Genomic DNA, 15350 nt, shown 5'->3' with positions numbered 1-15350 from the left:
GGGGGCTGCCCCTCCCGCCCTCGGAGCGTGTTATTATCGGTATTTTATCGTTGTTAGTGGCGTTCAGCGGGGCTATCCCCCTCCCTGCGGATCTCCCCACCCCCCCCCAGCAGAGCCGCAGCAGCGGGGCCTGGTTAGAGCCGCGCTTCCAGCTCCCCTCTTGGCAGCCATTCCTTCGGGGCGGTGTGTGTGTGTGTGTGTGTGTGTTAATTAAACGATAAATTGCAGCGTCTGGGTGCTTCCAGGTTAAGTTCAGGCAACTAGGAAATTCCCTTCGTGCTGTGAAGAGCGGAATATGTTGATTTAAACGTGTATTACCACAAATGCTGCGCACCCCGGTGCTGGTGGGGCTCCCAGCCCGTACAAGAACTGGGGGTGCTGCTGGGCGAGACCTGGTGTGCAGCACTGGTACCGCTCCCTGCCCAGGCGTCGCACCATCTTTACGGCCCGAAGAAGCCTATGGACTAGCTGGGTACGGGTCTGCATCCGATCAGTTCAAACCCGCGAAGAGCGCAGTTATTTTAGTGTGTTTCCTTGTTCTGGCAGCCCAGAGAAGCGTGGTGGTAGAGCTGCTGGGTTTTGGTGGAAGTTTAATAGTCAGTGTTGTGCAGCTCAGATTTGGGGGTTTTTAAAATTTAATGGTCCGGCAGTGTGGGGTGAAGCTGAGGCCTCATTTTTTCCATTCTGGAAGATGGTTGTGGGGTTTGCTAGCAGCAGCATGACTGTGCACCCCCTGGCAGGAGTTCAGGCCAGTTCCACCCTCACGAATTTTCCTTTAGCAAGTACAGTTGAAAACTCTTCAGAGATTAGGTTTGCTGGGAGTTTGGTAAAATCAGGTTTCATGGCATTTTGAGCAAGGTGGTTGCAAATAGCAGCGCGCAAACCATTTGGATGATTCAAATCAACAGGTTGTTGAGAGTCAACAGCCGCGTAAGTCACAGCCACTCCTCGATTAAAGGAGCAAGGAGGGGAAACATGGTAGCCTGAATGGTTCAGATTATACAGGGCAGCTTTTAAGTCAAGTGTGCAAGGAGAAGAAGTATTGATGCTGCCTCACTGTCCTGTTTTAGTGTTAAGGGAGTGTCAGCATCTGGTTTATGCTAAATAGTTTCTAGCTATCAGATGACAAATGATGAGGGGAGCAGACAGGGGAGGGCACCAGTGGCAGACTTGGTAGGGTAGGAATCCATCTTGGCCATGCTGCAGCTGGTTCTAACAGATCAAGGAAGAGTCACAGCTGATGTTGGTTATTTAAAATTTTATTTGCTTCTAATTTATTCTCATAAAAACACTCTAGTCTATTTGGTTTTAGTATTCAGACAGTACAGACTTCTGATATTATCAGGAGTGATGTTAGAGAAGCAGTACAAGCCAATCTACTTTAGCATGTAACCAAACACAGGTGGAACTAAAACCACCCCCACTTGTAAAAACTAATTAGCCTGCTTTCTTAGGCTTTATAGTTAAAATACAATACTCAGTAAGTGGTTACAGTCACCAAACCATATAAATAAAATCTAACATGGTAAGATGGGAACAGCTGGATGTGCAAGAGTCAAAGTAAAAATATGTAGATAGGTATTTTGCTAACATTAGAGCAATCACCAGTTAACTGCATCTATGTTGTAAGTGTCTCTTATAGGTCTGAGTTTTCCTCTTCGTTTCCAGTTAAAGTTCATCACTTTCATAGAGTCCAGACTGCTCAGCCAAACGCTGAAACTCTCCTTCTGGTGAGAAAGCTTGTTTCACATCCAGTCCTCTCCCATTAAGTGCCAAATACTTGCTAAAAGTTGGTCGAACCCGTAACTGCTTTGGGGCTGGAACTGGCTTGTTTGCATGTGCTGGAAAAGAGAAAAAAAGGCTCTTTCAGTATTTTCCCAGACCGTGGAAAGACCCCTGGTAGAGCAACTTGATTGCTTTTCATCTGCAACATATATCAGCAAACCCTTAGGAAGAATTTAACACTCGAGCCTATATCTCAGACATCAGAGATTTATATTCACCCTCCTTCTTGGTATCAATCAAATTGTAGTCTAAACGCTGCAGATAACAGATGCAGATGATGTGCACACCACAGTGTCTTGGTAATAAACAAAATCTTTTTTTTTTAAACAAGATAGTTACCTTTGTCTAGTTCAGTATCTTTGGAAAGAAATCCTCCCAGCAGTCTGAGCTTCATGAGGTTAATCTTGAGGGTCAGCTCTGAAGACAAGTGCCAGTGGCAGTATCAGTTGTGGTTGTGGTACTTACTTGCAACCTCCAGCCTGGCATGGCATGTGGCCACACCTGCTCCGTTGACGGCAGATACGGTATACCAACCCGCATCTTTCTTGTTTGCATTATGAATCAGGAGACAAATCCTTCCGGTATTGTCATGTAACAAGCTGAAAAATGAAGATGTTTATGTGTAAGTGCTTGGAGGGGGAAGGAGAGAAGAGGTTGAAATCAGAGAGTCAGTTCACACCCTGAGGAGCTGAGAAAGCCCTAGAACGATTCTTGCAGGGCACTGCAAACTAGTTAGACATAAACACTGCATTTGTGTTATGAGCCACCAGCGATTCACATCACGATACCATTCAGGTGGCATCAAGGCCCTCCTGTAGCTCCATAGCATGATGAATGCATCGCATGTTTCAGTCCTAAAGCCATGCTTCTCCTTGGGCCTTGTAGCTGCTGCTAGAATTCAGAGTGGCATCTGGTCACAGTTTTCTCTCTGTGCCCTCAAAACAAGACTCCGAGCATCACCCCTGTCCTGCACATGGGCCTGTTCACCATGTTTCAGGAACGAGGGGCAGAGCTAGCTGTCCGGCTTGCTGCTTTTAGAAACTAGCCAATTCAAATGTCACTAAACAAATACTAGTTATTGTTTTCTAATACACCAATGGCCAACTCAGTAGTAGGATACCTTATTCGGTCTGTATTATATTGTACCATTTCGTTGTTTCTTTTCCAGTAAATCCGGGGTGTCGGAATAGCAGAGATCTGGCATTCGAGTCTGGCTGTGTCTCCTTCAAAAACCTTTTTGCTTTGTGGCTTGAAGATGAAAGTTGGAGGTGTGTGATGTTCTTTTGCTAAATTAAAGAGGAAAAGTAAGGAGGAGTTACTATAAGTGTTGAACTCTAGTTTCAGGCTTGTTTTTTAAGATTTCCAAATGCTAAATTCAGGAGGGCACACAGTCCTTACTTCAACTCCTTAGCCTACAGACAATTCCCATGAGTGTAAGAGTGTAGTAGACCCAATCCAATTTAGGACAAGAGTCAATCAACATGTGTTATCAATTCTAGGACGTTAATAACTCCCAAACTCTGGACATCTCACTACCTCTAAATATCCTTTGAAGAAATATGGCATCCCAGATATATGTATTAAAATAGTCATGGAAAAGGTAAGGTGTTTGTTATCGTTTGAGCCTCAATATCTGGAGATGTGCTGCTGCTTCTTAATCATTTTATGTCCCAAACACATGGATGAAGGTATTAGATTACTGAAATTTTCCACGTGTGGCCAGATAGTTATCAGTGCTCTCAGTCTTACCAATTACTTCCACTTTTACTGCGAAAGACGCTTCTCCTGCACGGTTGACAGCCACACATTCATACGTCCCTGCATCAGATGATTTGACTGCTTCAAAAATAAATGAGTGGAATCCCTTTTCTGACACTATCATTTTATGGAACTGATCTTGATGAACCATCCTTCCATTCTGATACCACATCACATCTGGAGTCGGCAGACCGCTAACCTGTGAAGGAGAGGAAAGCAGTGAAGAATTAAACACCTTTAAGATAATAAAAGCCTTTCAATGCTAGAGGGAGTTTGATGTCAATAGATGATCAAATCATGATCTTACTGCAAAATTTTACAGTCTTGCCTAGTTTTGAATATTAATGTGGTTCTGCACAGAGAAGAAGGCTTTTGAAGTGCCATGGAAAGATGAGCATTAGCTACAAGACAGTAGGTGCTGTTCCTGCAACCCCCTGTTGTTCCCATCTTGTAAAGTAGTTTTGATTAGCCCAAAGATAGTTATTTTGGGTTCATAGAGTAGGGAACTCGCCCTTTTAATCGCACAGTTAGCACCATCAGCAGTGCTGACATCCAGACTGGTTTGATAATGTATATAAACTCTCCTGCAGACACGTTCCAGGTTGTCCATGACATTCAGAAGTTAAGCAATTTGCAACAAAATGGCTAAAGGTCATGCCTAAGTCTGGCAAGAGTTTACTTAAGAAAAGAGATTGGAAGCGATTAGGAAAAACCAAGCCGAGCCACAATCAGTAAACGCCCTTTGCAGTGAAGTTGTGTGTGTGGAAGACTGAGGTTCTTTCTTATCCTGGGGTTCCTACAATCGCTATGCAGTTTCAGGCTATTCTGGCTTTTTGTTTGTTTGTTTGTAATTAGGGCATTTCCTTGCCAGATTGTCTGCTTCAGCAAGGGCACAGTTACCTCAGAGAAGACTCATTAAAGGCAGGATAGTCATAAACAGGCCTTGCTGGATGTGTGTCCATTGAAGTCAGTGGAGTCCCAGTGCAAAGCACAAAGTTCCCTCCCCAAATGCTTTCTTTCAGCAGGGCCTTAATTTTCATTCTTCCCAATGAGGTCTAGAAAGTGTCCTGTGGTCGTCCATATTTACTACTATTTAGCTTTAACCACATTCTTATGCAGCTAATTCCATTTGTATTTTCCACGGGAAAATGCTGAAATATTTAGCCATCTCCTATTTCTTGGTTTACATTGCCTGGAGAGACCCTTCGCCATTTGCCATTAGTGCTCTGGCTTATTAAAATGCAAAGGCGCTGCAGCTCAGAGACCTCTCTTCACGCCACCCACCCCGCAGAGCTAATGGAACTGAAAGTGAAAGGCTGGTCTTACTTTGAAGTCGAGTCTGCAGAATCGCCCCTCCTCAATAATTACATCTTCAGGCACTTGTGTAAAACGTGGCTGAAAAAACTTTTCCTGGATTGAGTCATGTCCACGTTCATCTCCTCTTGAGGACGGTCTGCTCCTAAAAAGTGGACAGAAACAGTTAATTGTGTAAAAGTTACCATAGCACAAATGACATTGAAGCACCGATTGCAGCTAGAGTCCCTCAACATGTTTAGGAGTCCAGTACTACAGTTCTGGTTCGTTTTTCAGCATAAGGCGTGGGTTTTGATCGACCGCTTCTCTTGCTCAAGTTGTTCAATTCAACACAGAAGCATAGCATAGGAAACCCTCATCTTTGGCCTAACATCCAAAAGAATTTATGAGGGCAATGCAGACTGTGTTTCATCATGCTTTGTTTTTTGCACAGGGGACCTTGCTTTGACTAGAGATTAATCTTCTAGAATATGAAGCATGTTTGCCCTAGGTACATGCGGTCTTCAAACCTCTAGTGGTATGCTTGAATTGACTGGATTAAGACCATAGGCATCACCAGCCATCCTCAAATGGCAATGTTTTAGTTGAAGTGAATGAATTTAGTAATTACTGCCTTAGGAAAAGCGGTAAGTAGTGAAGTAAAATTAACATGGTCTAGAAACACTTGAAATAAGGTCTTGAAGTATAGCGCAGCGCAAGTTTATGCATTACCTCACATGCGTTGTTGGAACCTGCAGCCTGATGTTTTCCGCATTCTGGAGCTGAGAAAGAGGAGAGGCGAGTTAACTTAGAAAGTTTTATCTATAGAACAAGAAACCATTTTGAGTTCATATACTGACTGCTGCTTGAAAGCAAACTGAATACTTCAGAAATCGTTGGGACAGGAGGTAAAGGAACTTGCATCAGGAGCTAATACGCTGTTTTCACCCTAGGCTTTGCCATGACAGTAACAAGTACTATTAATAGAATGGCACAACTTCTCATCACTTTGCACAGGTGATAGGTGCAGCAGTTTTGTTTGGCACACGAGGCTTTTGGCCAGCCAGTAACCTTTGTTAGAGGGGAGTAGTACTACTGGCAGTATCTAAAATGAGAGCTAAGTACGGAGTGTCCTTCCCTATAGCAGGAATAGAAGTGGAATCGCTGGCAAGAACGCCGTATTGTGCCCACTTAAATATGGTACCAATAGCAATGGACACATGCTGAGCTGGAAAATACTTTTCTTTCTAGATCACAGCACCAACTAAGCTGGCTGACAACTCCACAATCACATGAGTAAATCTGCTGAAGTACCCAGGATTGATGCCTGCTAGGAACTTGGATGTTTGGAAAATGCAAGCAGAGTTTATTACCAGTGACTCATTTTAGCAATGGAGTCAGGTAGAGGAAACACTGCATGGAAATTTCTGGGGTGTTTGCACTGAGCCATTACGATGCTTGGTTCTGTGCTCAGTAGCCCAGTCCTGTGGAAAATTTAAGCCTGGGTTTAAACTTCAAGCACAGAAGCAGTCTTCAGTTCAGGGGAAGCATTACGTGAATGAGGGTTTTGCTGGACTGAGCTCAATGCTGAGTCCAAGAGGCAATTGCTTGTATCTGCTCATTTTCACAAGTTCTGTACAATTACTACTTGTCTTGTGAAATGATGCTGCAGTGATGAAGCTGCCGATAATTCTAATGCTCTATTGTACGGACTGACTGTGTAGTTAAGTTCCTGAGGAATGAGGAGGCTGAATGAATCAGTGACTACAATATTTAAAAGAAAGACAGAACAATGGGAATAAGATCTCCCAAACAAAAACCAACCTCTCCTTCCAGTACTCCTTTTTATGCAGCATTTCACACAGCCTGAAAAGTTGACAGTCATCCTGTTTTGACTTCACATTTCCTCCTTCTCTACAAAAGATGAGGCTTCCCTTGCTCTCTGACATCCATAATGTTCCCTTCTTGCCTGCTGCTGTCAGGTGATTGTTGGGGAGAAATAGCTCTAATTTGCGTATTCCTCCCTTGCTGTGATCTTAAGTGTCTCTTGCAAAGAGTTTTGCTAACTGCACTTGGGAAGGTGTGTGCCAGCCTGCTGGCTCTCTGCGTGCCTGCAGCAGAAGGGGTGTTTTCTTTGGCTGCACAGGTACCCAGTGCCACATCACAGACATTTCCACTAACTTTGATCACAGAAGTGCCAAGGAGAGCTTTTAACTGGCCTAAATAACCAGTGAATGATGCAAGTCTCCAACTAAAATGCTTTTGAAAATGCCAGTAGTAATAGATGCTTGTCTATCAGTATGTGGGCTGCTAAAATAACTGCTTTGCCTTCTGTTAATGATTGCAGGACCCTGGAAGGGCGAAAACCCATCTGATCCCACCCCAAGGCCCTGACCTCTTGTAGTCAATGTCACTTATTCCAAACAGTGACAGGTGTAAATCTTGCTGTCCTGGCCAAGTCTGAACTTGGGCTGTTGGAGAGTGGGTACCTGTATCCCTCGCTGCGCTGCTCCCTGCCCGTCAGAGGCAGGGTGTAATGTGCTGTGCAGCAGCTGTTGTAATTCCTCCCTGGAGACGTCATTCCCACAGATCAGGCCCAGCAAGGGGATGGTGCTTAAATTCCGCCCCCCTCTGCCACCACCTCCCCCAACCTCCCCCTGCAAATCCCTCCTATACAGAGCTCTGCCCGTGAGAGCTCTCCCCTTCCCTTCCCTTCCCTCTCCTGCACTGGTACCAAATAAACCCCATCTCTCTGCTGTGTTCAGGTACAAGCAGGTCACAGCACAGTCACCGGGGAATCATTGCTCGAGACACAGGTCCCCCCTGCTCCCCATTTACCTGTGCGTTCTGCATGTTGTCCTCACTTGGTGTTTCCAACACAGATGCAGCATTCACTGGTCCAAGCAGCCTGCGAGCCATTCTTTCTTCATAAGTTAATCGCTTAAAGCAGAGTGGAGAGGAATTCTAGTCAGAAGTCCATTTACTATTTCAGATCAGCTTGTAAGGGCACATCAATACACCACAAATTCAGGGTGTTGTCAATGAAAGCGGCGGCTGAATGGAAACCCCACGTCTGTTCCAGCGGGTTTGCAGTCTGTGATGACTACTGAAGTCAGCCTCAATATATACAGCACTGAAATGCATAAAAGATTAAACTGCCTGTTCATCAAAGCCTCCCTAATGCCATCTGTGGCCTTGCACTCCTCCTCTTTCTCCACTGGGATTATTTATGGGTAACTGATGGCATTATCTCAGAAGCCAGAGTAAGTCCCAGGGTACCTTTCTGTTAGCACTGGGAAAACTTCCCAAGTCATTCAGCTGTGGATTTACTTCAGGAGCTAGAGGCGTGATGGATGCTAGCGTCCTCTACTCCCAAAAAAGCAAGAGCCACACCAGAAGCAGACGCAGCCAGAGAGGAGCACCACTACCCCTGCAAGCACAAGGGAGGTTTATGGCAGCTCAACAGCTGTCTTATGAAATGCTGTGTGCTGTCTTGAGAGGAGGCAAGAATGCCTTTCAGTCATGCAACAGTAAGTTCCTACAACATGGGTGCAGCACACAGGGATAAATACGAGAAGAGTTGAATTCAAGTTCTGTCGGTTGTGTTACTTTAGAAGAGTACATTAGGCCCCGGAGCACCAGCAGACCTGACACTTTGCTTCCCACAAAGTTTACCTTGCATTTGGATTTTGTGATGTGAGGACCAGAACTGGCTGAATTTCTACTGCGTACAGGACATGTATGTGGCTGCTCCTGGGTAGGTGAGGGTTTGAGGAGGCTTGTGGGACTTTTCTTTAGAAGAGAGCGAGAGAGACCTTTTGCAAAACCTGTGAGAGCTTAATATCCTTGAGGTCGTTACAGCTGTATCAAGTGTGGCTGAGATTGGCCAGTTGGTTCAGACATTGGAGGACAAGGGGAGGAGAACACAGAGTGGTGATTGCATAAGCCTTATTTTTAGCCTGGCTTCCTATGGAAAGAAAAGCTGGCTTGCAATGGCAAGCTTTCTTACAGCAGATAGAACATTCCTGTTAGGGACACATTAAGTCGGATTTTACCTGATACATTTTTTTCCTTCAATATTTAAAATTATATATATTGCACAAACCTGTTCCCACTGATGGTAATGGAGAAACTCTTTTCTACTTCAGGGGAAAGAAGATGGAAACTATAAACACTGGGCTTTTACCAGTCTGTCTCCAGCCAGCAGGAAGGTTCCCACATGAGAGATCTGCTCACTCTTGCTTGCTGTAATGCGCTTCCCTACTGGTAAGCAATTTTTTCCTCCCAGATTTGGATTTCTTGATAAAGGAGATTGCATTTTGTCCCTTTGCAGAATAAGTACGTACGTACTGAGACTGAGAGATTTTCTTATAGGAGACAGACTTTATGATCAAAGCTCATGTAATTTCTTTGATTTGTTGTTGTTCATGTAAAAAGAAATCAAAGAGGTCTACCCCATGGGGTGGTTTATTAACCCCAGCATTGAAAGCCAGGGTGAAATGGTGTCTGGAGAACTAAGGGATTCTCCTTGGGTTTCTAGTTGTCTGTGGATGTGATGTTCAGCAGGATCCCCAGCAGAGAGTTCAAGTTTGTGCCACAGCTCTAAACATGTCCCTTTCTCCTGACCCTAGCCTTAGTCATTTGATTGCACAAATTCAAAGACAGCTTGAGTGGTGTGTGCTAGCCAACAAGGTAGATAAGAGGGAAAGGCAGGAGCAGCTCAAAGCCATCTTGCTGTATCAGGTGGCTTTCAGAAATCAATGCATCCTTTACTGAAGTCACAGTAGATGCAGACATTCAGTTGCCACAGTAGATGCCTACAGACAGACTTACAGCAACCATCTCTGTTGGCACACATTCAGGCCAGCTTTCATCATGCACTAGCTATGTGCAGCTTCTCTACTGGGGAGGCCTTTCTCTGGGCTCAGCTGAACCTGGCCCACCAGTACAGCTATTTGCATTCTAACAGCAAAAATAACTGTGAAGAGGGTGTTGAGAAACAAAGAGGTTGGATGTAAATCTTTCAGAACCACGCCTTTTACACCAGCCCTGAGCCATGATTAAAAATGGTCACTGTTGGAAAAGGGTTTTTTTTGGTTTTACATTTCTAATGAAAAAAATCAGCCACCTCACATTGAAAGAATATTCAGGTCATAAATGCCTCAAAGAACTCTTGCTGTGATCTGTTGAGTAAAGGTGTTTGGGCAGTGTTGCTCCTGCACTTCCTTCTGCTTTCAGCTCAGTTTGGAAGCTCCAGCCTCTGGGGCACTAGAACTAGTCTCTGCATCCCTGCTTGCACTACTGAGAGTCAGAGCAAACTGGTTCTTTAATCAGCAGGTTTCCCTTACCTGGTTGCCGTTCTGGAGAAGGTTGTCCTTGCATCGGAGTTTCTTTTCCAAGTCCTGAATGAGGGCCTCTTTTGTTCCTCGAATTTCTTGGTCTGATGCCTTCTGCATAGAGTTGATGCTAGCTTGTTTGTTATACATTGGTTGTGAGTAACTACTCATGCAGGAAGAGAAAACAAAATTATTCCTGTAGGCCTGCTTGACTCTTTGCTACAGCTTCACAGAATACACCCCAAAATGTGAACCTGCTACCTGGAAACTGTGGTTCAAATGAATTGATAAAGCATTTGGGAGATAGATAGGCTAGCTGGTGTAATTGAGTATCAAAAACTTAAGGGGAAGCATCACAGTCTAGCTAAGCCATTGTGTGTACTCTGGTAACACTCGCAGCCGTTTGCTGTGTGTTGCTGTTCAGCATCCCTACGTCCTGCAGCGGCCCCTGCCCTGACTCAGGGGTGTGCAGTAAGGCTAGGAGTGTTTTGAGGTAGCCCCTAACTCCACTGAGCTATGTGAGTGTGTCCAGGAGCAAGTTCTCCCTCAAAAACTGCATAACTTTACATCTGCAATTGTTAAAAAGGCCCTGGGTGCTGCAAATCCACAGCAAGGCCACAAACTAGTTGATTAGGTATGAACAAATAGCTTATTAGTTGTCCTCCTCTTCCTGACCCCAGAAAGTTACTTCATACAGCATTTCTGTCCAAATGTCCAATTGCCAAGCTCATCCCAAGCTAGGCTGGGTCTTTAGGAGCCCTTGCTGCAACCCCCCACAGCGCCTGTTCCTGTAATCCCTAGTCAAGAGACACAACCAAGTCTTGGAGTTAGATAGCAGACTTGATTCTGAAAGGTGCTAGGAGAAGAGGAGCATCCCTCAAAAGGGGTTGCGAAGGTCTACTAGAGGTCACAGCACTCTGTGCTGACAGGATCTAACCCCATCCATTACGTGCAGCGGGGTCTCGTATGCTGCAGTTGTGTTCAGCAATTATTTCTATTCAAAGTCATCCTCCTCCTGTTGCTTGGGAATTTGTTCTACTGATTAGAATAAGGTAGAAGGGCTATAATTCTGGTATGTATTCCCAGTGCTGCTTGGACTTAATAACTTGCCCAAGTTATAACTTAAAAAATTTAATAATGTGCCCAACAGATTAATGTGTCTCATGTCCCTGTTTACCCATTTGTACCATGATTAGGAAAATAATTCCTCAACTCACAGGAAGTTGGGTTTAAGAACAGCTTCTATGAAAAGCATCATGAGGCACCAAAGCCCTTTGCTGTGAAAACATACAACCCCATAGCACACACACAAATCCCAGTGGTTACTGCAGATGCATACCTAACCCCCACATGCTCCGGCAGTACTTTTAAGAAACACTCCTGAGTGTTCCAGCTAGCCCACTCCGTCTTACCTTCCTGCTTCCCACAGTGCTGAGATTCAAAAAAAAAAAAAAAAAAAACCACAACCCCAGAAACGTTCAGATTTCCTGAATACAAACTGACGCTTAAACCTGAATTTATATCCAAGCCGGCAGGACCCCCTCCTGCCCCTATCACCTTTCCAACCTCCTTGGTTGAGTGTTCCGTATTCTACACCGACTTTCCCCCGGGACCTCCAGCTAATATTGGCAGGAATACAAGTTGGTGAGAAGGCAAGACCCAGCTCCCTTTGAGATCTCGCTGACCTTGGGAGATATTTGGATTGCCGCCCAAAGGCAAAATGATATAATACATATTCAGGAAAGAATTTAGTCTTTGGTCTGAAGGGGTAAAATTTTCAAGTGGGTGCCTTTCTGTTAGCACATATGATTAATGAAAACTGTATTATAGGTGAGCATAGAGTCCCATCATGAACCTGAAAATACTGCAGAGACTTACGAGGAATCTTGAAGTTGTTTATATGTGGGAAATGCTACTGCTGTCCCCCCTGCCTCCCGGTTCATAAGCCAGATTTGTTGAGAAAAATCCATTTGAGATAGGTGTCCATCTTCTGTTCTGAATACCCATAAACAAGGGATTTCCATCAAATCAAACTGAACTGTTCAGACTGACTGCAGAAAACGTGTACAGCAGCCCATGACGTGACTACTGTGCCATTCGATTCCTGGTGGATACCCCTCTCTCCCACACAGACACCAAGGGCAAGCGCTCAGCCTCCTAACCCGGTTCATGCAGAGTCCTGCCTCCAACATCAGAAGTCAATGGGAGTTGTACCATTGGCTTCGCCCGAGCTGGTGTTTCACCGGGCGGTTGGATTTGGGATGGCGAGTGCACGGGAGAGGCCAGGCCAAAGGAAAGCGAGGGGAGGTTAGAAGCCTGTATATACTTACTGAGGTTCCATAGGAGAAGGAGTTTGGCTGTTATAGTCGGGCTGCGAGGGTAGCACTGAGCACAGGAATGCTGCGGGGGGTTGGTTAGGCATGGATATAAGCCGTTGCCCGGATGATGAGCTAGCAGGAGACTGAGCAGATGCAGGCGTGACGGGATATGTGGATTCCTTAGGAGCACTACAGGAAGGCGAGGAGAGCGTGATTGAAGAGCTCAGCGATGACGAGGAGGAGAATTTCTGCCCGCTGGGGTTACGAGGCTGTATTAGGATGGAGGACTGTTTGATTTGTCTGCTTGGCTCTGTAGAGGCTGCAGGTCCTGGAGGCTGCTGTTGCCCTTGACACACATTCTTAGACTGGATAAAGTGTTTTGGACGCTCGTAGTTAAACATGGTTGGTTGGCACATAGAGGAAACGGATGGGAGATTAGGGACACTCATAGGAGAGGTTTCACGGCTGTCCTGGGTGTTTGTTGGTGATAATTGGCTTTGGATAGGTGGCTGGTAAAAACTAGGTGGTAGGCCACAAAAGCTTTGCTGGCTGGGCTCCTGGATAGAATGGAACCCTTGCCTTGCAGAATAGAGGCTTTCTTGGTGTGGATTTTCCCTTAAGGAAGACAATACAGATAAAAAAAAATTGTACATCACCATCTGAGTCACAAAAATACTGTCTTGTGAGCAATCCAAAGAGTATGAAGTTCAGGCAGCTGACAATTAAAGCTTGAGCTTAAAGAGACTGAGGATTGATTAGAACTATTCCAGAACTGTGTGAACATTGTGGATTACAATAACAAGTCATGCACACTGTTCGACACAGGTGCAGTGCTCACCACAGCTATCTTATCTGCAAAAGCCCACTACCTTCTAAAAGAAATAACAATTGTTTTATTGAGATGACCCACCACCTGTATAAGTCTACAGATAACTGTAGATACTACTCTAAACAAGGTAATTTGCCACATATCATTTTAACGAAAGAGCTCTGAATCCTGCAATTTTGTCCCCTGTCAAAATACTAAATGTACTATTACTCAGAGAATTGGCTATCATCTGTGCCGAGAAATTCTTACACCATAGGGAAGCATGAAACAGATTCCACTTTCTTTTAAGCCTAAAACTAAACCTTTGAAACAAAGTATCCTGATGCCTTCTCTAATGTTTTTGAATTCAGAGCTTTTTATATCCAATTGAGATTTGGGATTGGAATGCCAAGGACTGTGCTTCTCTGTCTGAAGTGATTTCCCACGATTTGCTGTTAAGTCTAATAATTCCCTGAATGACATAGCTGCAGGATAAAGTAGGACAAGCTGAGCTGCTCAGAGGTCCTGCATTTACTGTGCGGGTCCTCGATATCTAATCCCGGGCTTTCCATCAACTTACAAAAGGGGAAAGTTTAATTACAGCAAACTGAGCAAGTTTGTTAAAACTGACAAACAACTTTGGCTCCACGATAAATAAATAACCCCCCAAAATAAATGTAAAGCTACTAATAAAAAGTGAGAATATAAATCCACACAGTTACATATGCTGGAAAAAATTGTAATCTTGCCCCACTGAGATCAGCTGTTTTGCTGCTATATATACACAGTATATTGTATTCCTCTCATCAGAGAGCCTGAAGAAGGGCTCCACGAGGTCGTAAATTCCCATGGGGGAGATCAACTGAAGACATCGCTCTCATTTTGAAGATTCAAAGCTTTCATTTCCTAAAGCTAATTATCAATATTAGTTGTAAATTAACTGTGTGTAAACAGAGGTTTTGTAGTAGAAATTCCCCAATTTTCCTCTTGTCATGCTCTTGGAATTTGAATCTGGCTCAAATTTTTGGAGCCTGTCCACACTATGTTCTCATTCACTGGTGCAGAAAACTGGTTGAATCTTGGTTTTATACCATTTTTATGTTGCTGCCTGTGTACAGATTCGTTCATTTTACCTACAGGCTACATACAGAAAACAGCATTTACTTTGTTTTCTAATATGCTGCGCTTAAACAAGATACGATGCACAAGGTCATTTGTCACAGCAATGGCTAAGTTACATTTTCCTCAAATCATTCCACCTTGATTTGAGTGGAAGAAAAAAATGTCTAAAGAGAATTTAACCTTACAATAGAAAAAAAAAAGGAATAATAGAGACACTTTGCCTTCTAAAAAAAAAAAAAATTCCTTTTTTTCCTTCCCCTTTGTTGCCTCCACGTTTCCTTTGACACCACCACACCTTAAAGGCACCTTTCCATCTCAGCATTCCCCAGCGCGTTGCAATTTCTCACTCCCGCTCCCTAACCAGCTTCGAAGTCAAAAGCGACATGGAAAAAAAAAAAACCCAACACCAAACCAACCCAAACGCAGCATCTTACCTACAGCCTAGAAGTTGTCACCTGGGCTTTAACCCGTATTTTGGGAAGGGACCGTCATTCACTGACCCGGACTGTCATAGTAGCCCTCTGCGTGGCGTTATAAGACCAGAGGCTTTAATGTGCTGCCAGCAGATGACACGGCGGGACCTGCCTGTCCTCCTGCCCGCACCGCTGTCACAATAAGAGTCTCCACCAGCCCCGGCCCGCCGGGGACACTGCTTTTAAGGGCCGGAGCCCCGGTTTTGGGCAGGTGCCCGTGGTCAGCAAATCACCCGCCCGGACCGGGGCTGCCCCCGCCGGCAGCCGGTGCACGGCCGGGGCTCTGCTCCTGGGGCTCCGCGCTTCCCCGGCCGGCTCCATCCCCGGCGGGCAGGGGCCTGCCGGCCCCGGCCCCATCCCCATCCCCGGCCCTCCCCGGCCCGCGATGAAACGCCGAGGCTCAGCGCTGCCGCTCGCCTCCCCTGCTCCCGGGTACATCCCTGTGTTCAACTGAAGA

At 45.1% G+C, this 15350-nt stretch overlaps 2 protein-coding genes across 2 annotated transcripts in view; both read right to left on the bottom strand.

The window, feature by feature from the left end:
- Positions 1-438, bottom strand: part of PKD2L2 (polycystic kidney disease 2-like 2) — a 12255-nt gene extending 11817 nt beyond the window's left edge. The window contains exon 1 of the mRNA XM_009891469.1: positions 393-438. Within this exon, the coding sequence (XP_009889771.1) occupies positions 393-438 (46 nt within the window). The remainder of the gene's footprint in view (positions 1-392) is intronic.
- Positions 439-1244: 806 nt separating this feature from the next.
- Positions 1245-15013, bottom strand: MYOT (myotilin). Its single transcript, XM_009891124.1, has 10 exons — positions 14855-15013; positions 12503-13105; positions 10185-10335; positions 7675-7776; positions 5569-5618; positions 4870-5002; positions 3535-3742; positions 2906-3071; positions 2251-2384; positions 1245-1841 (listed from the first exon to the last, which is right to left on the bottom strand). Exons 2-10 carry the CDS (start codon positions 12937-12939, stop codon positions 1669-1671), a joined length of 1554 nt encoding a protein of 517 aa, XP_009889426.1. The 5' UTR covers positions 12940-13105; positions 14855-15013; the 3' UTR covers positions 1245-1668.
- Between the last annotated feature and the right edge of the window lie 337 nt (positions 15014-15350).

The sequence above is a fragment of the Charadrius vociferus genome, unplaced genomic scaffold (assembly GCF_000708025.1).
Source record: "Charadrius vociferus isolate BGI_N301 unplaced genomic scaffold, ASM70802v2 scaffold370, whole genome shotgun sequence".
NCBI classification, from domain to species: Eukaryota; Metazoa; Chordata; class Aves; order Charadriiformes; family Charadriidae; genus Charadrius; species Charadrius vociferus.
The sequence above is the reverse complement of the archived record's forward strand: the minus strand, read 5'-3'. Positions and strand labels throughout refer to the sequence as shown.